Source organism: Simochromis diagramma, unplaced genomic scaffold (assembly GCF_900408965.1).
Source record: "Simochromis diagramma unplaced genomic scaffold, fSimDia1.1 OVJJ01000746.1, whole genome shotgun sequence".
NCBI lineage: Eukaryota > Metazoa > Chordata > Actinopteri > Cichliformes > Cichlidae > Simochromis > Simochromis diagramma.
The window spans coordinates 4,748,583-4,773,916 of NW_024386757.1; the positions used below are offsets into that span (position 1 = coordinate 4,748,583).

The 25,334-nt window shown below is 39.9% G+C and overlaps 1 protein-coding gene across 1 annotated transcript; it reads right to left on the bottom strand.

The window, feature by feature from the left end:
- Nucleotides 1-4,794: 4,794 nt before the first annotated feature.
- LOC120731577 (CD2-associated protein-like) lies at nucleotides 4,795-24,813 on the bottom strand (the record flags this gene model as incomplete). Its single annotated transcript, XM_040028657.1, has 10 exons — nucleotides 4,795-6,247; nucleotides 7,269-7,305; nucleotides 10,611-10,682; nucleotides 12,338-12,436; nucleotides 13,494-13,588; nucleotides 19,155-19,242; nucleotides 20,724-20,902; nucleotides 22,432-22,561; nucleotides 22,834-22,934; nucleotides 24,645-24,813. Coding segments are annotated over 10 exons (1,299 nt in total), but the record flags the coding sequence as incomplete, so codon positions are not given.
- Nucleotides 24,814-25,334: the final 521 nt, after the last annotated feature.

Sequence of the window (25,334 nt, forward strand, 5' to 3'; positions counted from 1 at the left end):
GGTAGCGTTCAGATAGCTGCTCTGCTCTGTGTTGGTACGGTCATTGAATGATAACGTGGGTGGATTACATTCTTAAACATAGTTACAGCGCTTTCAGAAGACATCTGTGATAAAGTCTACTCTCCACTGCTGTGTAATCAATTATTGTAAATGTAATGTTATCAGGAAATGATCAGACAGGAGAGGGTTTTCAGGAAACACTGTTAAATGTTCAGTTTCTATGCCATATTTAAAAACAAGATCTAGAGTGTGATTAAAGTGGTGGGTGGGTTGTTTTACATTTTGAGAGAAGCCAATTGGTCTAATAACAGATTAAATGCCATGTTGAGGCTGTCATTCTTAGCATCTACATGGATGTTAAAATCACCCACAATAATTATTTTATCTGAGCTGAGAGAACTAAATCAGATAAAGTCTGAGAACAGACGGAAACTCTGTGTAAGGCCCAGGTGGACGATAGATGATAACAAATAAGACTGGTTTCTAAAATTTTTCAGCTGGGGTGGACAATGCTAGCATGCGCTTTCAAATGAATTAGTCTGTCTTGGTCTTTCATTAATTAACAGGCTGGTGTGAAAAATTGCTGCCACACTGCCCCGCCGGCCTGTGCTTCGAGGTTTCTGGTAGTTAGAATGACTCGGGGGTGTTGATTATTTAAACTAACATAATCATCCTGCCGAACCAGGTTCTGTAAGGCAGAGTAAATCGTTTGTTGATCAATTATTAAGTCATGTCTAACAGAGACTTGGAGGGAGAGACCTAATATTTAATAATCCACATTTCACTGTTTTACTCTTTGGTTCAGATGTGGATACTGTATTGTTCTTTCTTTGTAATTGTTATGTTTAAGTTGTTTGTTGCTGGTTTTTAGTTTGTTTTTGTCTTTTTGGAAGCTACACAGTCTCTCTTGGAGATGGGTTTTTGGGGGGTTAGCAGGAGAGAGAAGCTGCAGAGAGGCGTGTAAGACTGCAACTCTGCTTCCTGGTCCCAACTCTGGATAGTCATATTATGGGGGGTTTAATTAATTTGTCCATATTTCTAGAAATGAGAGCTGCCGTCTCTCCTGATAAGACCAGGTTTCCTCCAGAAGGTTTGCCAATTATCTATGAAGCCCACATCGTTTCTGGGACACCACTCAGACAGCCAGCAATTTAAGGAGAACATGCGGCTAAACATGTCACTCCTGGTCTGATGTGGAGGGGACCAGAGAGAAAACTACAGAGTCCCACATTGTTTTGGCCAGTTGCACACCGATTCAATATTGATTTTAGTGACCTCTGATTGGCGTACCGGGTGTCATTACTGCCGACGTGAATTATGATTTTACTGAATTTACGTTTACCCTTAGCCAGCAGTTTTAAATTTCCTTCAATGTCGCCTGCTCTGGCCCCTGGAAGACAATTGACTATGGTTTCCGGTGTCTCTAGCTTCACATGTCTGAGAACAGAATTGCCAATTACCAGAGTTTGACCCCCGACGGGTGTGTCGCCGAGTGGGGAAAAACGGTTAGACATATGTATGAATTTGAGGAGTGGACCCAAAATGCTGACACAAAGGAACGTGAAAGAAAATTTGAATATTAACAGAAAGCAAGCCGTTTATTAATCTCTACTTTTAAGATTAGGCTTCAAACTTTCCTTTTTGCTAAAGGATATAGTTAGGGCTGGATCAGGTGACCCTGGATCCTCCCTTAGTTGTGCTGCAATAGACGTAGGCTGCCGGGGGATTCCCATGAAGCACTGAGTTTTTTCCTTTCCAGTCACCTTTCTCACTCACTGTGTGTTAATAGACCTCTCTGCACTGAATCATACTTGTTATTATCCACAGCATGTCTTTGTCCTGTCTTCCTTTTCTCACCCCAACTGGTCACAGCAGATGCCCGCCGCTCCCTGAGCCTGGTTCTGCTGGAGGTTTCTTCCTGTTAAAAGGGAGTTTTTCCTTCCCACTGTCGCCAAACGCTTGCTCATAGGGGTCCTATGATGTTGGGTTTTTCTCTGTATCTTTATTGTGCGATCTACTGTACAATATAAAGCGCCTTCAGGCGATTGTTGTTGTGATTTGGCGCTATTAAATAAAATTTAATTTAATTAAAAGATTACAAAACAAAAGGCAGAGGTGAAGACTAAACAATAAATTAACCTGGGGGAAATATTTTTTATTAAAAAAAAACAAAACAAACCATGAAACCTGACATGGTACAAAGATACCTGGAAACATGGCAAACGTGGCACCCAGAAACAGATGACCTGACACTGAACAAATGAGGACAGGACTTACAGTGGCTTGCAAAAGTATTCGGCCCCCTTTAACTTTCCCACATTTTGGCACATTACAGCCAACAACTGAATCAATTTTATTGGAATTCCACGTGAAAGACCAATACAAAGTGTGTGTACACGTGAGAAGTGGAACAAAAATCACTACCTGATTCCCAACATTTTTTACAAATAAATAACTGAAAAGTGGGGTGTGCGCAATTATTCACCCCCTGAGTCATACTTTGTAGAACCACCTTTTGCTTCAATTGGATTCCATTAAAATTGATTTGTGTCACGGCTGGGAGGCGAGCCGTGTGGTGTGGAGGAAGGAGGACCCAAGATGCAAGCAGTGGATGAAATGCTAGTGAAGTTTATTTACAAGGTGTGTGGCAAACAAGCAGTGGGCATGACAAATAACTGAAGACACCTAAACTGGGAAGAACTAAAATAACAGACCTGGGAGCATACGACAAAGGGATGCGCGGCAGCCGCCGAGCAGGACACCGAGTAACACAGACTGACACCGAATAACAGGCAGGAGAACACACAGGGCTTAAATACACACACCAGTAATCAGGGGATGAGAGACAGGAGGGCAACACGGCTGGGAGGAATCAGAGCTGACGGGACAGTGGAAACGTAAACTGAACACACTCACATCAGACAGAGACCTTCACAATAAAACAGGAAACTCAGACACGGGGAACCAAACAAGACACAGAACTAAACAGACAGATTCACAAACAGACGGGGTGACACCATAGACAGAGACACAGACGCAGACTCAGAGGCAGACCAAATATAACACATAGAACTCAAACAATAATAATAATCATCATCATCATCATCATAATCATAATAATAATAATAATAATAATAATAAACTAGAAAATGATAAACTAAAAGCGCTGGGTCACCGACCCAGGACCATGACAATTTGTGTTTGTGGCAGTAATGTGACAAAATGTGGAAAAGAGGGACGAATACTTTTGCAAGCCCCTGCTGAACCTCCCCCATCCTGATTCAGATCTGGCGTTTGGAACTATTTTGGTTTTCATGTGACGTATGACCCTGAAGGTAAGCGCGTCATGGACTAAAGTAAAACAGTATGTTGGATGTAATTGAGCATTGCGTGGCACATGGGTGGGAGCTAGCGTGTTAGCGCAGTTAGCTCGTTAACGTGTTGGCCGTCCAGCCCCACGCTCAGGGCGATCCGCGGTAGCTCGTTAACGGAGATTTGCCGTGTTGTGGCGTTAACGTCATTTCAACGAGATTTACGCTGACAGCACTAGTGGGAACACAACGAATATGACTGCACATTTACTCCGACATCATCCTAGTGCAAAGACAAATGGAAGCCGACAAAAACAACAAGCACGCATGCTACAAACTTTACCCAAGTCATTTAGACAGCCGTTAGCACATGATTCTCCTTATGGGGACCTGATATGTTTAATATGCTGCTGAGAATATAGCTCAGAAGAAGCGTATAGTATAGCTTTTATTTTGGAAAGAGACATTTCTCTGTAATAAACTCTCTTTTCCAAAGATGAGTGATTCCTCAATCAGATACAGGGCTCGCAAAATTTTTCCAGTCGGGCTACCAAAATCTCTCTCTGCCCTGCCCGTCGGGCTATCGCAGGAAGGAAAAATATATGTCAATGCTTTTGCATTCTTTCGGAAATGTAGCTGGGTAATTATGTCATTGGCATCGGTGAGCCACTGTCAATATGTGACATATTGAAATCACGTTTGAATTTGCGCTTGTTTTTTGCTTTCACTTTGCAATCGCGCGAACTGTGTATAGAGAGCGACAGCACTGATCTGTGAGTGATGATAATTTGTGCACCAATTCCTCTGACATCGTCTTATCAATCGTTAGCTTACTATGCAAACATGACAAGTGAAATCTCCCGCAGCAAGCTTAAACATGTGAGAGGTTGATCGCGCAGAGAATCGCTGAGCTTATGTGAGTGCGTGTGTAAAAGCAGCAGGATATATATTTTAGTTCTGCTGAGCCAAATAAGACAGGTCAGGGTGAAGAAGTGACAGCCAAAGAAAAGCTTACCACAAAACGGAAAAGTTATGACAAATCAGACTATAAGGCAAAAAGAAAGTGCAGCTTTATGGTTTCATGGACAAAAGAATTTCTGTGGCTGCAATATGACGAGCTATATAACCAGGGCTGCACATAAGTGGTCCGCAGGTGCACATTCACTGTCAAAATAAAAAATGCGCACAAGATAAGAAGTTGCAACGCGTGTTTGCGTACATAAGATTTTCAGGAGGACAGACATTTGTTTAGAACTCTTAAAGATGTCGAAGAAGCAAGCTCCTTTAAGCAATTACTTTGGTGTTCCTCCACCTCCAAAGAAATGTCAGAAGGAGTCCGAACCAGAAAAGAAGCGCGTATTCTCGGAAAAGTAGTTGCAGGAGGTGAGCTGGCTTCAAACAAATGATGAACGCACAGAGATGTGGTGCGGAATGTGCCGTGAAAATTTAATAAATGACAAATTAAAAAGGCATGAACATTTTCTTTTTGTATCGAAAAAATATCGAACCGTGACACCAAAGTATCGAACCGAACCGTGAATTTTGTGTATCGTTGCACCCCTACTAAAATGATTACATAAGACAGACACCAACTCAGCAGTATGGGCAGCTTCTAGCAGGGACGCGCGCACACGCGCACACACACACACACACACACACACACACACGTTCATTTCTTGCATTCAGCTCAGCAAGAGAAACTGCGTTGACAGCACTAGAGCTTGCTTCAACATGTGCTGTGATTATACCATAAAAATAAACTGACCTCAGGTGTACAGCAGCCACCACACAAGTAAACTCATTAAATGCATCCACCTCCCCCACAAGTTGTGAAGCTGGCTAATTTTTTACTATAAACGTATTTAAGTTTGAAAATCTTATAAACCTTACCTGAATATTATTTAAAAGAGAGACATTAAACCGAGAAAGTGTTGTTTTGTTGTTGTTTTTTTTAGCCTGTGGGACAGTTTTCCACCTACATACATCCTAATGAATCTGGACCCATATTGTTTTTTTTGTGTATGGCAGTTTTTATTTATATTAAATGCAAATCACTGCTTTCTGTTTATCTTCAAATAGTGCAAGTGTTTTAGCCTTTTCTAGAAGCAGTACTTTTTGGAAGGGAAAAAAAAACAAAAACAAAAAGAACCAGTGTATTTTGAAACCTAATTTCCATCGATGAAGGAAAAACATTCAAATGAACAAAAAAGTAAGCGAAACGTAGAAGGGAGACACAATATATAAGACCCCACTAAGTCAGAGAACAAAGGCTTTGAAGAAAGTGAAGACTCGAGACAAAAACAGCAACAACAAAACAGACAAAGGAACCACAAGAGGCGCTTCTGGTAGACACAAACTCAGACTTTTGTCTTTTAGAATTTTCCATAAAAGCCATCAGAATATGAATCAATGTCTTCTAAACTTTTGAACACTAAAGTTAAACCTGTGGTTAAAGCTTTTATTGACTGTGTTCCAGTCTACTCAACATTTTCAGCAAAGTGAAGTGAGCTAGAAGGAGCTGGTGACAGTGAGGTGCTGTCTCAGGCATACCTAGTAACATTAGCTTCTTACTTCATAAATCCTCTGTTAACTTGTGTTTTCTTCAATTTAAACCAAGCAGAGAGGAAGGCTGCTTATCCAACAGTATGCTGAGTAAAATGCCATATGGCAGAAGTAGGATGGATTTATGCACCGAGTGAAAAGGCCATAACAGGAAAGTAATATCGGATGGAGATCTGTGTTCAGTGCCAAATTTGGAGGGAAATGTCCAAAAAAAAAAAAAAAGTATTTTGATATGTGGAGCAAAGCTGTGAGCAATGTTGAGAAATGGGAACATAAAGAAGGATGCGAGCAAAGACGGAGTGCAACCGTACCTCTGTCCTCTGGCCTGACCAGATGAGGCTTCTTGTCAGCACTCGGGATCTCCGGCTTAAGAGCTGAAAAACGAAACATGGTCCGCACAAGAGTCACCTCGTCTGTCTGACGCGACTGACTTGAGACTCAAACAGATAGGAAGACACTTTCTCAAGTAAACACAACAAAGCACTGACACAAATACACTATCCTCTACCAGACACTTCCAGGCGGGTATGAAATTAGCACAGAATTGCCAGATGACTATTACACTGTGTATGTATTGGTGGGTGCACACCAGTGTGGTTTGGTTATGTTTGACATCTACACATTAAGAAAAAAAAAAAAAAATCTCTACACTGACAGGAACTCATGCGCGCGCGCACACACACACACACACACACGCACGCACGCACGCACAAAAGTGCAGTCCTAGCAGGATATGAATACAAACCCTGTGGTAGAAAAATTATGCAAAGGTGCATTTTGCAAACTGTAGATGTTGCTGCTGATACCAGGGACTGCTGTCTCTATACCCAAACTCAGTCACCACACAGCCTTCTACTTGAAGTAGAAGTAGATCACACACTTTGGGCTTTGATGAATGTTTCCTCAATCAGTTAAACGTAAACAAAGAGTACATGGCAGAGGATCCAATCCTTTTTGGATTTTAATCTGCTTTCTACCATGTGTATATACTGTATACTTCTTTTTTTTATGAGTTGCTACAGTTACAGGATCCCAGCATGTACACAGGTGTACTCAATGGGACATGATGATGGAAATATCCTGAGTACACAGCTGTTTCTTTTGCTTTCTTGATGATATTTCAGCAATGAAACAGCACAGACGCTGGCTATAAAGAAGGATTGAAACCAAAAAATTAACAGATTATTCTAACAATAATCTATATATTTTTTCCAAACAGTAATATTAATGCACTTCATATTTTTGAGGCGGTGTAGAATAAATGTAAACACCTACTAATTCTACTTAAGAAACGAGCTGCTCAATAGCAAGACATTTAAAGTAAGAAGCCCGTTTTCACACTTCCCACTGACTTGAGAGCGGATAATAAGACAAAGAGGTTAAACTGCTCCTTACCCGTGCTTTTAGATGGTGGAGGTGGTTTCTTCGGTTTCTGACAGGAAGACAAAAGTAGAGAGTTAATAAATGTTAGTGTGAGGATGACACAAAGTGATTATCTTTATTTAAAAAAAAAAAAAAAAGCAAAAAAAAAAGCAGGAGTTAAGGAGAAAGGTACAAATTCGGTTTGGTCTAAACAAAGATTGAATTTGTTGCACTAGATTCAGTCCTGCAGTGAAATGTTGTGATTGCCTTCTTATATTAGGAGAGCAACACAGGCAGTTTAAATATTTTGTTATTTTACAGCACAGCCCTCTTCGATTACAACTCAATATATTAATTCAATGAAGATTAACCACGAGTCTGACTGTCTAACATGATTAACGCCAACACAAGTCAATATATAAGACCTACATTTTAAAGGCCTTACAATGCTGGTTTCAACCATTATTAACAGACGTACTACACAAAGTATTTCACCAATTAAAAAAATAAAAAAATGAAAAAAAAATGACGAAGTTCCATCTGCTATGAAACGGGGTGAAATAGGGTGGGAGGAGAGGCAAAGTACAGCGAGTGTCACCCCAAACCAACCCGGGCACTGCAGTATCACACTGGACGCATTTAGCACTTAGCAGGTTTACTTGCTCAGACATGTAGGTGTTGGCTGCTACTTTCAAAATGCTAAAGGTTATTGGTGTTTACAGACACAGACTTAAAAAGGTTTCTCTTTATATTAATACTGTGTCTCTCATCTAACTGTTCCCAACAATAAACTTTGGCATAATTATGACAATAATGCCTGGGAACCAAAAAGATTATGTCTGAGTACGGGCAATATTTCAGTACAAGATTCGCCAGCTGACTTGTGTTGCATTAGTTAGACTGCCGCTTTGTGACATTTAATAGCTTAGGCACTGGTATCCTAATACCCATTAATAAAATCTATTTCCATAAAAATATTATGGTCAGCAGTGATGGGCTTACAGCATTCATTGAGTGAGTTATTTACTGTCCAGTCATGTTATATAACCCTAACATGACAAACACAAAAGCAGTTCTCAAAATGAATGGAGTATAGATCTTTTTTTGCCCGCTTTCTTTTATTTTGCAAATACACACCAACATCTCTGGAAAACACTTTTAATTACTCATCAGCATTACAGTAAATCTTATATACAAAGGTGTATATGTATTGTATTGTTCCAGTTGACATTAAAGTGTGAGAGCAGGTGGCTGAAATATGTTCAGGACTTCTCTTGTTGTGTTATTTCAACATGTGCAGTTAAAGACGATTCTACCTCCCACAAATTAAATAAAAAATGATTTCATCCAAGCAATTCACATCTAAATTAAGAGTCAAATATGGAAGCGGAGAAGGGATTATGCAGGGATTTGAGGGCACGCATGTTACATGTCAATGATAAAAGTCACACAGTGGCTCTTTTCCCAAGAATTTTTATAGATTCAGTGAACGTAACAGGCTTTTATGTGTATGTCTGATTTATAATACAGTCATGTTAAAAAAAGAAAGAAGACACACACACCCACAACCTCACCCTGAGCATTTCAGTCAGATTGAGGTCCGGACTTTGGGCCACTGCAACACCTGGAGTCTTTCCTTTCCATTATAGATTTGCTGCTGTGCTTGGGATTATTGTTCCTGTGCATAGCAAAGCTTTAACTGTCAGATGACTTCACTCACTCATTCATGAATATTTAACACACTAAGGCCTGAATTAGATTTAGGGAATCTTTTTAATTGTTGCAGGCTGCGTTGACCCGATATGTAATTACATTTCTTGGTGTGTGTCATAGGTTTGCTGTTGAAGCATAAATCAGGTGTAACAGAGGCCTGTAGAGTCTGAGCTGTAATTCTTGGTCACTCTTGTTTCACATGACTGTATATCTAAAGATATGGTTCAATCATCAGCATGATCCATGATTATAACTCACCGTTATGTGTATTTAAGAAAAACAAAACACGAGTCATAAGTGCAATAAAATAATCTATTAAGTGGGGGAAAAAATCCCGACTGCAAGAACAAGCAAACAAACCTAGTCTATCTTTTTATAGATCAACGTTGTTCATGTGAACAAAAAGGTAAATAATAATAATAATAATAATGGATTGGATTTATATAGCGCTTTTCAAGGCACCCAAAGCGCTTTACAATACCACTATTCATTCACTCTCACATTCATACACTGGTGGAGGCAAGCTACAGTTGTAGCCACAGCTGCCCTGGGGCAGACTGACAGAAGCGAGGCTGCCATATCGCGCCATCGGCCCCTCTGGCCAACACCAGTAGGCAAGTAGGGTAAAGTGTCTTGCCCAAGGACACAACGACCAGGACAGAGAGCCCAGGGATCGAACCGGCGACCTTCCGGTTACAGATGCGATTCCCAACCCCCTGAGCCACGGTCGCCCTTAAAAGATGTCATTTTAAAGATGTCATTTTAATGCAACAACGCATAGCAATGACTTTTTCCTGTGCATATATGCATTTTCACTTGTGCCGAGCAAACAGGCTTTGTGGTACAGATCATGCAGCAACAAGCAGCACACAGCAACAGTTTGAAATGTAAAACAGAAATAGCTTTAAATATATCAGTGCAGTTCTGCTATTTCACTTCTGCTTTCCTCTGTTTCTGCGATTCAAGATTTGAATAGTTGTGCAGGGACTTTGAATTTAAAATGTGCTCCACAAAGCAGGAGCCAGAAGGTGGGGCCACAAAATGTAAGGGCATAATGTAAATCAACAAAACACCAATGAGCACCAAAATACAAGAATAAAACAGTAAAGAATAATAAAAGCCAAAAGTTGAAACCAGTAAATAACAAGGAATTAAAATTAAATAATAAAGGTGAGCAGCAGACCTGTGAGCGAGAAAACACCAAAACTGAAAGCAAAAATTAAATCAAATGACTCAAAACAAATCAAATTTGCACTGATTGATCTCCTGTAGTAATCACTGAATGTGGCCATGGATGATAAACATAGTATAATTTAAATAGCATCAATTCACAACAACAGGAAATTTGATGTGAATTCCTCAAGAAAGTGTATCTCAGAATGTTGACCCCTGCAGTATTAGACAGAAACACAGATCTAAAAATCTCTCATCAGCAAGCACTGTCAACAGTGGGGAGGAAGACCACCCTTTCAACAAGAAGAGACCAGTAGTAGTCACCTGCTGCCACTGTTTGGGACGGTGAGAGGAAAGTTAAGAGAAAAGGAGGAACATAATCCTGTTTTCCATCACAGGAACTATGATAGCTGCACCCATCCTTTACATACAGGCAGTTAAGGATGAAAAGAAGTGCTTGTGAATAGTTCGGGTACTCTGGATGCTTACCTCTTCTGCCTCTGGCTTTGGTGATGATTTGATGGACCCTCTTGATGTGGGAGCCTGAACAAGAACAGAAATCTGCTAGAAAGTCACTCCAACAGCTTTCTCTGATGAGATCAATCAGTCAGACTTTCACACTATTTTACACAACCTGACGGACTGTTTAAAAACTGCTCCACTGATCTCAAAAGGCTCCTTTGTACTGTAAAAAGCATTTGGACGATCACCAACAGTTACTTGCTGCATTTGGGACGTGGGAAATTTAATCCGACTTCGAGCTCCATAAAACTAATTGGTAGATGTAGGATACAGTACGCCATATGTCAAAACTGGGATTGAGTGAGCAGTGTGAAGCAGGGAGTCCTTATCTAAACCTCTGCGTTTAATTTCATGGGCAGGAAAGACCAAAAGATTTTCACACTAAAAACTAAATAAAATGTAAGAACGCTGCAGAGTTTACTACACAGCTGGGGATCAAACTGTGTAGACAGAGCAAATCCTGAACTGCACATTCAGGAGATTTTTTGACATGCAGAGACAGATGTGGGAAACACAATGTGGAACGCCAGAGTGGTGATGTTACGCATAGGTAGAGTGGTGATTGCCTGAAAGGTAGGTTTGTACAGGAATCGAAGCATAAATAGTGCAAAGTTTTTGTTTTACCCCAGGCTACATCAAGCTGAACTGAGCAGATGAGGGCAAGAATTAAAACACAGCAACAGGAACTAGAAGCCAGGAAATTTTCAAAAAAATAATAATAATAATAATAAAAAAATTTTAAAAAATGAATGTGTGTGGATTAAACAATTCACTTTGGAAAGTCTCCTGGAGTCCACTGAAAGCATCCAAAGGATGAAACCAAACTGCAATGTTTTCCTTAAGAGGAGTTTAGATGACTTAATCTATACATCGAACCATCATAGTGACTTTGCAAAGGAACTGAACAAGACTTCAGGACACAACAGCTAAAAACAGTTTTAGAGTTGCACATGGAGATTACCTCAAATGATACGGAGACCACCACAGTGCTACATCCCTGTGGGGCTCATTCTCATGCGCAGCATTAACGTGCTGTCAGTCACCAGAATGTGATTTTCCTAAGTGTCTTGATAAGCTGATGAAGAGATGAGCGTTTGAATGACATCATATTTACTCCTCCTGATTGGTCCGCGTGAACAGAAAACAAACCAGGACTAAAACATAGTACTGCATAATTTCTTTTTCATTGGTCCAAATCAAATTGAGTTCAGGTTAAAAAACTGAATTAATTTATTGACGTTTGGTTTTAATTTATACGCACAGTATATCCACTGTGACTGGTTAATGGATGAGGGGAATGGAAAGATGATTTTATAGTAGTATATAAACACATGGGGAAGCTCAGCAAAAGGACTGAGTGCATCATGGGAAGTCCCCCAGCAGTCTAAGCCAATAGCAGCATTACTAAGGGATAGCTAAGTGTTAACTGCTCCAGCATGAAGAGAAGGAAGTAAGCCTCTAAGGATCACTCTGGATGTTTCTAAATTTTGCATCACTGCAAATATAAAGAACATATCCTTGTATCTTGTTTACTCTCATATTTTGCACCACGAACACCACCCACCACACCCTCCTGAGTCTCACGAGTCCCTTGGTTAACTTAAAGAACCTATAACAGATGATCTAGTAACGAATGACTGGGAACGTTGACTGTAGACCATAATGAGTTCATTCTGTTCTTTTTCCAATCCCACCTCTTTCTCTGCTTCAGAAATCATGACAACGAAGTTGTCAGGGAAGACGCCTTCTTTGCCTCCGACTTCGCCTCGCCACCAGCCCGGCTCTCCTGTGTCCTGTGACAGAGGCAACAGAAAACAATGAGCAGAGGCTAGCATGACATCACACGTATGTCCAATAAGGCTGTTGTTTTTTCTTTATTTAAAACTAATGTAATTTCCTTTTTGAAAAAAAAAAAAAAAAGAAAGTTTTTTATTACTTTGAAAACTACATAGCCTGAACCCTGACCCTACGCTATCAGGGGTCTTGGCAATAAAGGAGTCAAAGAGAATATGTAAAACAGGACAGGGAAAAACAAAAAGACCAGCTTTAAAAAAAAATAAAAAAAAACTTAACTCCCTCTACTAATATGTCAAAACTTGTTTTCATTTGAATGCACTTGTCTCGTTTCACCACTAGATGGAGGCAGCTTCCTAAGAATTATAATAAACCAAGTGTTGCTTCCACTTTTCTCTTTTGCAATGCAGCTATAGGGCTGCTATGAACTCCCCACACATAAATAATTACATCCAGTTCTGAGAGCTAGGTTATAAGAGTGTAACTGGTTTGGTACAAGTCCATGCTACAGTATTGTTTGTGTGGTTGGCTGCAAAATGAAAGCAGTACAATGTTCATGTTGTAGATGCGTAAATGGTAAAAATGGGTGATTTCAGGCAGCATGATGATTTTATAATGTTGCTGTGAAACAATAACTTGTATGAGGTGCTGAAAACAAAAGTAAAGAACAGTTTGTTTTTTGCCAGGCAACATAACAGTATCATCATACAACAAGCAGAAATGAAATGTTATTATTGCTAAATTACAGTGATATAATGCTTTTATACAGTGTTATATGTGCCTAAGTGCTAAGCACAAGCTATTTTAGCCTGTTGCTAAATTGCTGCTAGGCAACATTATGACATTATGATATCAGATGATACACATTTAGCTGCTCAACTCCTGATCATGTGAGAGGAATTGGTGCACACAGACATGTAACAGGATTGCACATTTCCTTTTTGCTAAAGTCCCCTTGTTCTTCACCTGTTCTTCTGCTTCACATGTTGGGTTGTGACACTGACGAAAAGGTATTTCATTACACAAGTTTACAGCATGAGTCACCTGGAAGCTTACCTTGCTCAGCACGTGTACAATATCGCCTTCGTTCAGGGTGAGCTCGTCCTCGTTCGTGGCTTTGTAAGCGTACGCCACCTTACAGTACTCTTTAGCTGTGGAAACCAAAACATTGGCTTCTATTATAGATTGAAGACACAAAGAAAAATCACCAATACACTACTTTATTCACCTTGTCACCACATTTGTCTCTTTACTAAAAGACGAAAAATATTAAACAGTATCTATATTTCAAGAGCAACCTCGGGGATGTTTTCATGTTTCTCAGCCAGATAGTGTGATGTGAGAAGCACGGGAAGCCTGCCCAGTGTTCTACATCAATTTCTCACTCAATTTCTAACTCCTAGTGAGTTACATATAAAACAAAAAAAATATAAACCTATAAACAAAAGCAACATGCATTAGCTAGTAGCAAACAATTACTATCAATTTTTATTCATATTTTATTCAAAGTGAGGTGCTAAGCAAACATCATGTTGAATACGTAAAGGTAAAAAAGGAGCACATAAAAACTTTCAATAATCTCATTTACACTTATTCAGACCAACAAATATGCTAACCCTTCACCCAAAAGGCAATCAACTTTTAATTATTCATCAATCGATCTATAACAATATCTGGGGCAGGTCTGCAGGGGCAGAAGGATGAGCAGTGACCTCCCTTTCTCCACCTGCTTCCTCCAACTTTCAGACATTAACAGGCCAGCTGAGAGTTACAACCTCTGTAGTTTGTCCTAGGACCTCCTCCCTGCAGGATAACACCTCGGCCTGGAGGAGTCCATCCCATCCCATCCCATTCCATCCCATCCCACTCTTTTTTGACGTGGAGGAGTAGCAGCTCCACTCCAAGCCCCTCCTGAAAGACCAAGATCGCCGCCCATCAGGAAAGCAGAGCCTAGCCACAATTCAGAAAAAGCTCATTTCTGCTTCTTTTATCCATGACCTCAAGCCAGCACCTGTCTAACTGCTGTATATGAATGACCTGGCCAAGACAAACAGCTTAATTTGAGATTCATCACCTTTGGCAGGACTTTTCTCAGGTTTTGTGCAAGTCTCTTTTTACCTTTATTTCTTCAACAATGGGATTCTAATCATTTCTGCATTTATTGGACACACTCGTTAAACATTCCCAGTGCCGACGGTAAAAGAATGCTCGCTTTAATGAGCTGTCAAACATTTTCTGTAGCACAAACAAATTCCCAGCAGCTACAGATCAGGCAAGCAGAAACCTCGAAAAGGAAGTTTAGCCCATTCTTGGAAGAACTGTTTCTGCTCAGTCACATTCTCAGGATATCAAGTGTAAACAGCTACTGAGATCAATCTAGAGGATCTCTACAGGGTTTGGGCTCCAACTGAATCGCCTCGATCGGTGAAGGTTGTCGGTGATGTCATTCAGTGCTCTTACTTAGATATGTAGGGTCACTGTCCTGCTCACCTTTTAAGCCTATTAAGGATCATTCAAAATAGGAGAAAAAACAAAAACAAAAACAGCAGAGAGCACAGAACCTCAATGAAACTCAGTAACTTGTACTTGAATGACAGGGGGAATATACCTGGTAGGATTGCTAAGTGACTAGAACGCTGAATGGACCAAGCAGCTACTAGCAATACTGTTACTGTTACTTTCAAAGCAGTGTATGACAAGGCCGAGTACTATTCAATTCAATTCAATTCAATTTTATTTATATAGCGCCAAATCACAACAAAAGTTGGGTCAAGGTGCTTCATAGATACAGAGAAAAACCCAACAATCATATGACCCCCTATGAGCAAGCACTTTGGCGACAGTGGGAAGGAAAAACTCCCTTTTAACAGGAAGAAACCTCTGGCAGAACCAGGCTCAGGGAGGGGCGGCCATCTGCTGCGACCGGTTGGGGTGAGAGAAGGAAGACAGGATAAAAAACATGCTGTGGAAGAGAGACAGAGGTTAATAACAGATATGATTCAATGCACAGAGGTCTATTAACACATAGTGAGTGAGAAAGGTGACTGGAAAGGAAAAACTCAATGCATCATAGGAATCCCCGGCAGCCTACGTCTATTGCAGCATAACTAAGGGAGGATTCAGGGTCACCTGGTCCAGCCCTAACTATATGCTTTAGCAAAAATGAAAGTTTTATGCCTAATCTTAAAAGTAGAGATAGTGTCTGTCTCCCGAATCCAAACTGGAAGCTGGTTCCACAGAAGAGGGGCCTGAAAACTGAAGGCTCTCCCTCCCATTCTACTTTTAAATACTCTAGGAACAACAAGTAGTTCTGCAGAGCGAGAGCGAAGTGCTCTAATAGGGTGATATGGTACTACAAGGTCGTTAAGATGGGGCCTGATTATTTAAGACCTTGTATGTGAGGAGCAGGATTTTGAATTCAATTCTGGATTTAACAGGAAGCCAGTGAAGGGAAACCAAAACAGGAGAAATATGCTCTCCCTTTCTAGTCCCTGTCAGTACTCTTGCTGCAGCATTTTGGATTAGCTGAAGACTTTTCAGCGAGTTTTTTGGACATCCTGATAATAATGAATTGCAGTAGTCCAGCCTGGAAGTAATAAATGCATGAACTAGTTTTTCAGCGTCACTCTGAGACAGGATATTTCTAACTTTAGAGATGTTGCGCAAATGGAAGAACGCAGTCTTACATATTTGTTTAATATGTGCATTACTGGAGGCCAAGGTAATGCCATCCAGAGTAAGAATCTGGTTAGATACCATATTTCTAAGATTTTCAAGGCCGAGTACAATAACCTCAGTTTTATCTGAATTAAGAAGCAGAAAGTTAGCGGCCATCCAGGTCTTTATGTCTTTAAGACATTCCTGCAGTTTAACTCATTGGTGTGTGTTATCTGGCTTCATGGACAGCTAGAGCTGGGTGTCATCTGCATAGCAGTGAAAATTTATGCTTTATGTCTTCTAATGATGCTGCCTAGGGGAAGCATGTATAGTGTAAACAGAATTGGTCCTAGCACTGAACCCTGTGGAACTCCATAATTAACCTCAGTGTGTGAAGAGGACTCTCCATTTACATGTACAAATTGGAGTCTATTAGATAGATATGATACAAACCACTGCAGCACAGTACCTGTAATACCTACAGCATGTTCTAATCGCTCTAATAGGATATTATGGTCAACAGTATCGAATGCTGCACTAAGGTCTAGCAGGACAAGCACAGAGATGAGTCCACTGTCAGAGGCCATAAGAAGATCATTTGTAACCTTCACTAAAGCTGTTTCTGTGCTGTGATGAACTCTGAAACCTGACTGAAACTCTTCAAATAAGCCATTCCTCTGCAGATGATCAGTTAGCTGTTTGACAACTACTCTTTCAAGGATTTTTGATATGAAAGGAAGGTTGGAGATTGGCCTATAATTAGCTAAGACTGCTGGGTCTAGAGATGGCTTTTGAAGTAAAGCTTAAACTACAGCCAGCTTGAAGGCCTGTGGTACATAGCCGATTATTAGAGATAGGTTGATCATATTTAAGATCGAAGAATTAATTAATGACAGGACTTCTTTGAGCAGTTTTGTAGGAATTGGGTCTAAAAGACACGTTGATGGTTTGGAGGAAGTAATTATTGAAGTTAACTCAGAAAGATCAATTGGAGAAAAAGAGTCTAACTTAACATCAATGGTACTAAGAGTAGCTGTAGATAATATTACATCTGTGGGATGATTATTGGTAATTTTTTTCTCTAATGATAAAAATTTTATTTGTGAAGAAGTTCATGAAGTCATTACTAGTTAACGTTAAAGGGATGGTTGGCTCAAAAGAGCTCTGACTTTTTGTCAGCCTGGCTACAGTGCTGAAGAGAAACCTGGGGTTGTTCTTATTTTCTTCAATCAGTGACGAATAGTAAGATGTTCTGGCTTTGCGGAGGGCTTTCTTATAAAGCAACAAACTATTTCTCCAGGCTAAATGATGATCCTCTAAATTCGTGACACGCCATTTCCTCTTCAGCTTAGGAGTCATCTGCTTTAGGCTACGTGTTTGAGAATTATACCACGGAGTCAGGTACTTCTGATTTGAGACCTTAGTTTTCACCGGAGCTACAGTATCCAGAGTCGTACGTAGTGAGGAGGTAAAATTATTAACAAGATAATAGACCTCTGTTGGAGTAGTATTCAGATAGCTGCTCTGCTCTATGTTGGTACAGGGCATTGAAGATTATAACAGTGGGTGGATTATATTCTTAAACTACCAAGTGTAAATGTATGAACATTGGACAGAAAGCACTGACATGTAGAAAAAGTGTTTATGAATGTTATAGAATGTGCTTTGAGTGCTGTAAAACAACATGACTATTTACCATTTAACACGTTTATTAGACACACAAATATTTTAGAAAAATGCCAAAAACGTGTTTAAAACTATAGACACTATTTTGACATTTTTGGGCAATTAACATGGTCCTTATTCACACAGTGTGACCATAGAAATATTTTCATACAACCTCCTCTGGCCTTGATAACATCTGGTATTCTGGCATTGTTTTTATGCACTTTGACAGTTTCTTTTATTAGTTCCCATAGGTTAGCTGTCTGATTATCTTTGAATCCACTAAATTCCAAATCTGTTTAATAGTCCGGACTTTGACCTGGTTGGCCCATCAGTTCCAGCACTCCAGATTCCTTCTTCTGGGTCTCTGCACAGCTTTGAAGCCTGCTTGGGTCATTGTCTTATTGTTATATGAACCGACAACTGATCTGATCCTTCTGTGTCTAGTACTTAAAGCTTCAGTACATTTAATCAAACAGAATATTCAAACAAAAAGGCTATACTTTCTGTCCAAGAATGCAAGCAAATAACTAATTTGGCATCTGAATCAAAAAATAATCATGTCCTTCATTATTTACTCTGTAAATTCATGGATAATAATAATACTAATACTTATTATTATATTTTAGCATTAAAAAAAATTCAGATGAAAGCACCTGTGCATACTGGTGGATTGACCATGACAGAAGCATAAAAGGGATTTCTTACCAATACTGTTAATGTGGGACAGCTGTGGCCTAAATACTACACTGGGGGGCAGACTAATACATCTATCAGGTACTGCGCGTGGCCAGGTTTACTCTGGGCTTAATGATGTACACTTAGATTCATTTCACATAGTCCTTTTCGTAGAAAGTTAAGAACCCACTGCCACCGAGAAAAACTCACCTCTAGCAGATTTGTTGCAGGTTTGCTGCTTGTTAATTTTCTGAAATAATCTACAGAGGGTTACTGCATGTGGGAAATAGTTCCAACTACATCTTGTCAACAAATGCAAAGCTGCATCAGATCCACCAATATATCAGTAGCTCACAGATATGCTGAACGCTTTAACAACATCACCAGTAATGCACTAATGCTTCATTTAGGTTCATTAATATAAACATGCACAGGTAACTCTTTTTTGCATGGTGGCAGCTAATTGGTCAGTGCTGCTCCATACTCCTCCATAATCAATACCCCTTAGCAGAAAAGGGGATGCATGTAGATCACACTTCAGATTTTACAGTACATTTTAAGGCTTGCAATTCCACTCTGTAGACAGTTTTGAACCAAGGTTTTCAGTATTTAAAATCAATAAATCTCACAAAAAGATAAACATCACTCTCATACAGATCTATAGACTGGTGACAGAAATTACACTAATGCACCTGAAGTATGTTTGTAGTGTGTTACCTTTGGCTTTGCTGTCTCCATCTGCTTTCTGTGAATCTGTCGTGTTGGGAGGGGCGGGCTTTGCAGCAAGGGGTATTGATGGGATTGGCTAAAATGAAGCAAACCATACAGATGGGAATGATTTATCAGACATGAGTGGACAGTGTTTGGAGGCGTGTTGTCTGTTGAACAGTGTGTCTGAACTGAAATGAGTGGAATAATCCAAACAGCTTTCTTTTTTTTTTCTTTTTTTTTTTTAAAAGGACATCGGATGGACTGTGTTGCTAAATATGACGTTAATAGTTACGGATCATAGGACGCAGCAGGAAAGAAGAATGACAAGTGCTTCAGTCACAGGTAAGAAAAACAGAGCATGAAGATAAAGAATCCTGAGAAATGTTTGAAAGCCAGCAACAATGAGGTGCTAAAAGGAATAGGTATGAATCAGTTTTTAAGGTTTTGGGGGTTTATTTGAGTGGGGTTGGGGGGGGGGGGGGGGGGGGGTCCCCTAAAAGGTGCAATAAGTCAAAGTCAGACAGTAGTGTATGAGGGATGATGAAGGTCACATGAAGATACCTGAAGCTGTGAATAAGACTGTGGGAGAACATGTGAAATGTGGTGGTATGTAAGGAGTGGAGGAGAGTGGGGGAAGCTGAGCTAGTGATAAAGACAGAGTGTGAAAGCTGTTGTGAAGAAGAGAGAGAGAGAGAGGCAAAGTTTCAGAAAAACAATAAACGCTATACTAATTATTCAGTGAGCTTATGCATCGAGTTGTTTATCAGGAGCCGGCTGGGATTTACTCTTTCCACATTTGAGAAAATTATACTTGACACAAGCTGTGGCTTAAAATAGTGTCAGGTGAAGGTGAAAGTTCTGGCTTGGATTTACTGTGATGAATGAACACACTTGTTGCTATACAAGTGTGTTCATTAAAATAAACATTAATGTAGGTATGGTCCTTCAGTGTCCACAGTAATATATTAACCTCATGAGTGTCAGACTGAACAGAAGAGCTGACAAGCTAACATAAAAATAATCATTATAGATATGACTTGAATCACACATGGGGTGTCAACCAACAGAAACATACAGGACACTAAGATCATGTAATAATACTGTCCTAATATAATCCTATCATGGCCTGATGTTGTCAAGATGTGACACAATATTTTCGCAATGTGATACTTTTAGGATAGAATATTGTGACAACATGATACTATCACAATAAGACATGATACTATTACAGTACAATACTGTCACAATATCAAGATGTGATATTATCACAGTAATATAAGGATTTGATGTTGTTACGATATGGTTACCAGAACGAAGTCAAATAACATAAGGATACAAAACTCAACCACTTGGATACAATGCTGTCATGTCACAATAATATTATGACACACTGCCCTCAGTAATGCATGGTATTAATCAAACACTGATTCTGTGATGCTTGATACAAGGAAATCCACAATATCATGATTTCTATAACTGCAGGAAAAACGGGGGAAAAAAACGTGTGGCAGTTCGATTTATGGCAAGCAGCTTTTGCCTGATGTCTGCCATTACTGTGGTGTAAATCGCACTTACATTTTCGTTCTTCTCCTCTTTGTCAGGGGTTTGCACTGAGTGCCGTTTTTTGTAAGAAGCATCTTTGAAAATATCTCCGAAGCCGACTCCTTTGATCTTCTTGGGCTGGGCAATGCCTCCGTTCCCCAGAGTGGGCAATGGTGAGGTGGGTGTGCCAATGCTTTCCGCTCCATTTCCATCTGATTGAGACAGAGTTTGAGTTAACAGGGGTTCATTTTACTATTACTGTAGTACTTTATAAGACACCAGAAGAGTCTGTTTTCAGCCGCCAGTCAGTGCTGCAACTGTGATTTACTTCTTAAACAGGGTATTCCATCTCAAATCATAGTGGGGCTTCTGCTTGACCATCACAATAATAATACTTTTAAAGTGAAATTCTTAGTTACAAAGTCAAGGAAATGCTGTTTTCATTCAACTTTCATAGTGAATTAAGCACCTATGACAAGTGGTACCATAAAAACAAAAATATCCGTCAATGGTCTAATCCAAAGCCAGGGAAGATTAAAATCAGTCTCAGCTGAGCATGATTCATTTAGGAAGTGTTCAGATTAAAACTGGTCCTGACCTCTTCTCTGTTCTCTGGTCACAAATCTAACAATTGCATGCAGTGTAGATCAGTCATAGCTAGCTGGATAGTCATTTGTTCGGCTTCATTGCTAACGTTATCACTAGTAAAGTCATATCCCGGTAGAAATGCTAGTTTATCAGCTTGCCAAATTACTTCAGCAGCTAACATGATCCATGTTACTAAATTCTGTACAATATGAAATGGTGTTGATAGTTGAGCTAAGCAGCTCTGTCAGTAATGCAAAGATTTACCTTTCACAGTGACAATCAACATAAAAGGTAGTCACCCAGCTAGCTGTGGTTTAGCTACACAACATATCTGGCTTTTATAGTTTCATAAAAAACGTGTTGACTCTGCTGTCATTGTCCTACAGCACACACACACACACACACACACACACACACACACACACACACACACACACACACACACACACAAACTGACTGATAGAACTTTCCTCCAATACGCTCTCATATGAAATACTTGTTTACTACTGACTGCCATCAATCTGTGGATCCTAAATTGACTTTTTTTTAAAGAGCTTCTGTATCTCTCTGTCATAGAAGAACCAGGCAGAAGGCTTAAAAACATGCAGCCGTAGACTAAACAACTTAGCCTACTGGCTTGTTGAGGCTTGTTTCAGACGGACTGCATTCTAAACTGAACGGCTTCATTAACTGCACTTAATTCTACTAACAATGAAGTAATGACCTTTAAATACAGAAACAACACAGCTCAACTAACAAGCTCTAGATTTAGAAAATAACCAGCAGTGTTCACTGTGTCTGATGAATGTTTGCTGATGGCCAGCTGTTTGGTTGGTTTCTTTACGGCCCCTTCATTCACTGCTGGGATCATTACACTTCGGTGTGTTTTGCTGTGTAGCAGTGTGCAAAACAGTGAAAACCGAGTGATCTCCTGTTGCTTCCAACTTTCTCTGATCATTTTATTGTGGTTAAAATCATATCACACTCCTACCACCACAGCTCTGAGGTATTTGTACCATAAACACTATTGTATAAGTGGTATTTATGGTTTATTAAATGATTAGCACACTGACTAAAGACAAATTACACAAAGTTAGTAAATTCAAATCCAAATGTTTTTAAATTCAGCTGCACCCTTTTTTAAAATTTTTACCAGTGTCATCTGCTCTGCTGGTGTCATTGGACTCTCCGACGTCTCCCATGGGCTCCAGCTCTTTGACAAAGTTGGAGGGAAAAAGGCCTGATTTACCGTTCAAGGTGCCGCTCCACCAGCCCTCTTCTACCTGGGCACATGTCAAATAAAGCAATCAGTCCTGATTGTGTAGAGAGATTGAGAGGTTCAGTCAGAACATTCTGATGCCATGAGGGCAACAAGAAAGGTCCAAAGCAAAAGGAAAAGTGAAAAACTTTTCCCACAGCACAGCCACTGACATCTCTCACTTGCCAAAACGTGTCTGCACTGCAAAACCATAACATTCATGTAACACTACACCTATACACAAGGAAGCAGTTAGACTAAAAAGTGTCTTCAATGGGGCCTGGTTTTTCACAGTACCTCTTCGGTGATCTCTACGATGTTTCCAACTTTCAGCTCCAGCTCGTCTTCGTTCTGCGGTTGATACTCAAATAGCACCTTGCACTGTCTCTTCTTAGGCTCTGAGAAGAAGAAAAAAAAAGCAGACCTGCGTTTGCTGTTTGTAAACCTGAATGTCTGCAAAGTAAAAGTAAGCGATGCAGGAAAGCAACAAAGGCGTGGATCCAGCCAGTGGGATGGCCTTTAATGAAAAGCTCGCTCATAAGGAACTCTTCTACAAGGTGATCATACAGCATGAAGTAGCCCCGCCCTATTGATCAAGCAGAGCTGTGCAGAATATTCAAAGAATATGGATATTCACATAGGTCATTTAGTGAAATGTTTTTAATCAACCTTAGAATTCTTATTTTTTTCCTAGAAAATATCACTTCTAATAGAAAGGTGCTGCTAGTAGCATTAGCCTTTATTTAATAAACGAATGGTTTAACCAACTTACTGACAGTATGCAACATTTTAGAGTTTAAATTACCGTTTATGATTACACATTTAACTGTCTTTTAAGATACCAAGTAATCATTGATTCAAATAGTCCAATACATTGGCCAATATTTTATAATGAGACTTTCCTCATAACGGTTGTATTTGTTTGTTCTACTTTTATTTACTTGTTTACACTCTTGCCCAACTGTCTTCTGTGTTTGTGACATCATTTATATGTTATAAATGCAGCTCAGCAAACAGCCAATATTGGCTAATAACAACCAACCATGGATAAAGAAATCAGTCAAGCTCATATGAATTTGTGTTCTTGGCATCACAAAAAGTATCAAAACTATAAAGCCCAAAGACTGTATATCAAAGACAATGTAGCAACTGTGACCTCACACACTGGGTTTCAATTATTTTTTTTTTTAAAGCTGGAGCCTTCTCCATCTTCTCCAGGCGTGACAAGGGGAGGATCATACTGAGAACTGAGAACCCAAAGGATATGGCACACTCAGCTAGTCAACTCAATCAGAAGGTGGGTCTATCCTATTCTCTACAACATTACTTTCTGACCTCGTGCTCTCCCTGCCTGCTCTGTGTAGCTCGATGTGGTTGGACACTGAATAATATCATGAATTCAGTTAGGCCATGCATGCCATCTCCCTCTGGGTCATAAGTCGTTACACTGAGTTCACTGTGGTTGCAGAGCAGGACAAGGACTACAAGCAGCACAATATAAACTCCAACAACATAAACAACCCTCTGTCACAAAAAGAATCCAAAGAATACAGATTTATTTTCTATTACAGTTTTTCAATTTATAATAAATCAAAATCGTAATAAGAACAAAAAAGTGGAAATAGATTGAGCTCTACGCTTGTTTCTATTTCATTTTAATTCACCACTCAGTAAATGAAACCTTGATGGGTTAGCTGGCACAAGCCTTTCAGCTTTACTTAAACTACTTCAAGGTTTTCAATATCAGTGTCTCAGGGCCTTTTTGAAAGAATGACCTAAACAGGAGGATGCATCGACGCAGTCTCTTCTTAATGCTCTGAAGCTGCCTTTACCTGCCTGTAACATGGACACTTTGAGCTCTCCACTCAGAAGAATAGATAGATACATGCAGAAGACAAAGATCTGTATTCAGTTAAAGACCTCTGAGCGAAACGAGACACGGTGAAGATGTGGAATGTACAGCTGAAATAATAAAAGGAAGCATCAACTTCTCTTAACCTGCCAGATGCTACATGAACAAGTTTTACCAGAAGTCCACGTCCTGGACACCAAGCACTTTAAAGTCTCATTCCCTCCAAACATGCAAACACCAAACTCGGGCTCCTTACTCTTTGAAGCTGCGGGCACTGGTGGCTGGAAGGCACCGGTCGGGATGCCAAGAGTGCTTATTCTCTGGACCAGGCCGGCCACGTTCCCCACCTTCTCTCTCTTCTGAGGCTGCTCTTCCTTTGGCTCATCTGCTGTTTGACTGCCCTCTTTAGGGTCCTTTTTCAGTTCCTATGAATACATATACAAACACATACATACATATATACATAAATGAGTAACAATCACACACCAGGCAGCTGGTAGTAAGTGGGAAGCATTTCTTCACACCAACTTTAAGCAATAATCTAGTACTTCACTACTTAGAGATCAACAAACTGAAGCCATTTTGTAGGTGTCTGCTTATGAATTTTACAACAATCCACTGTTTATTAAACGGAACTTCTTGAGCTTTTCTTCATTTCCTGTTACATAAATGTTGTTACGTTGGTAGACGTTGTTGTTGTAGATGGCCAAAGTTTCAAATAATGAGGTCCGCATATGAACAAGTAAATCCTGTGAGACAAGACCTCAGGCCAAACACATAGTTTCACACAGTTTTTTTTTCCTGCTATTGGAAGCAGGCATTGCTAATATGATCTCCTCACAGATGTGCCACCCATGTTCTATTCAAATCAGTTTACAACTTTACAAGGAACAGCCATCAGGAAAAAAAATATGAAGGAAGTAGGGCTGCTCAATTAGCAAATTTT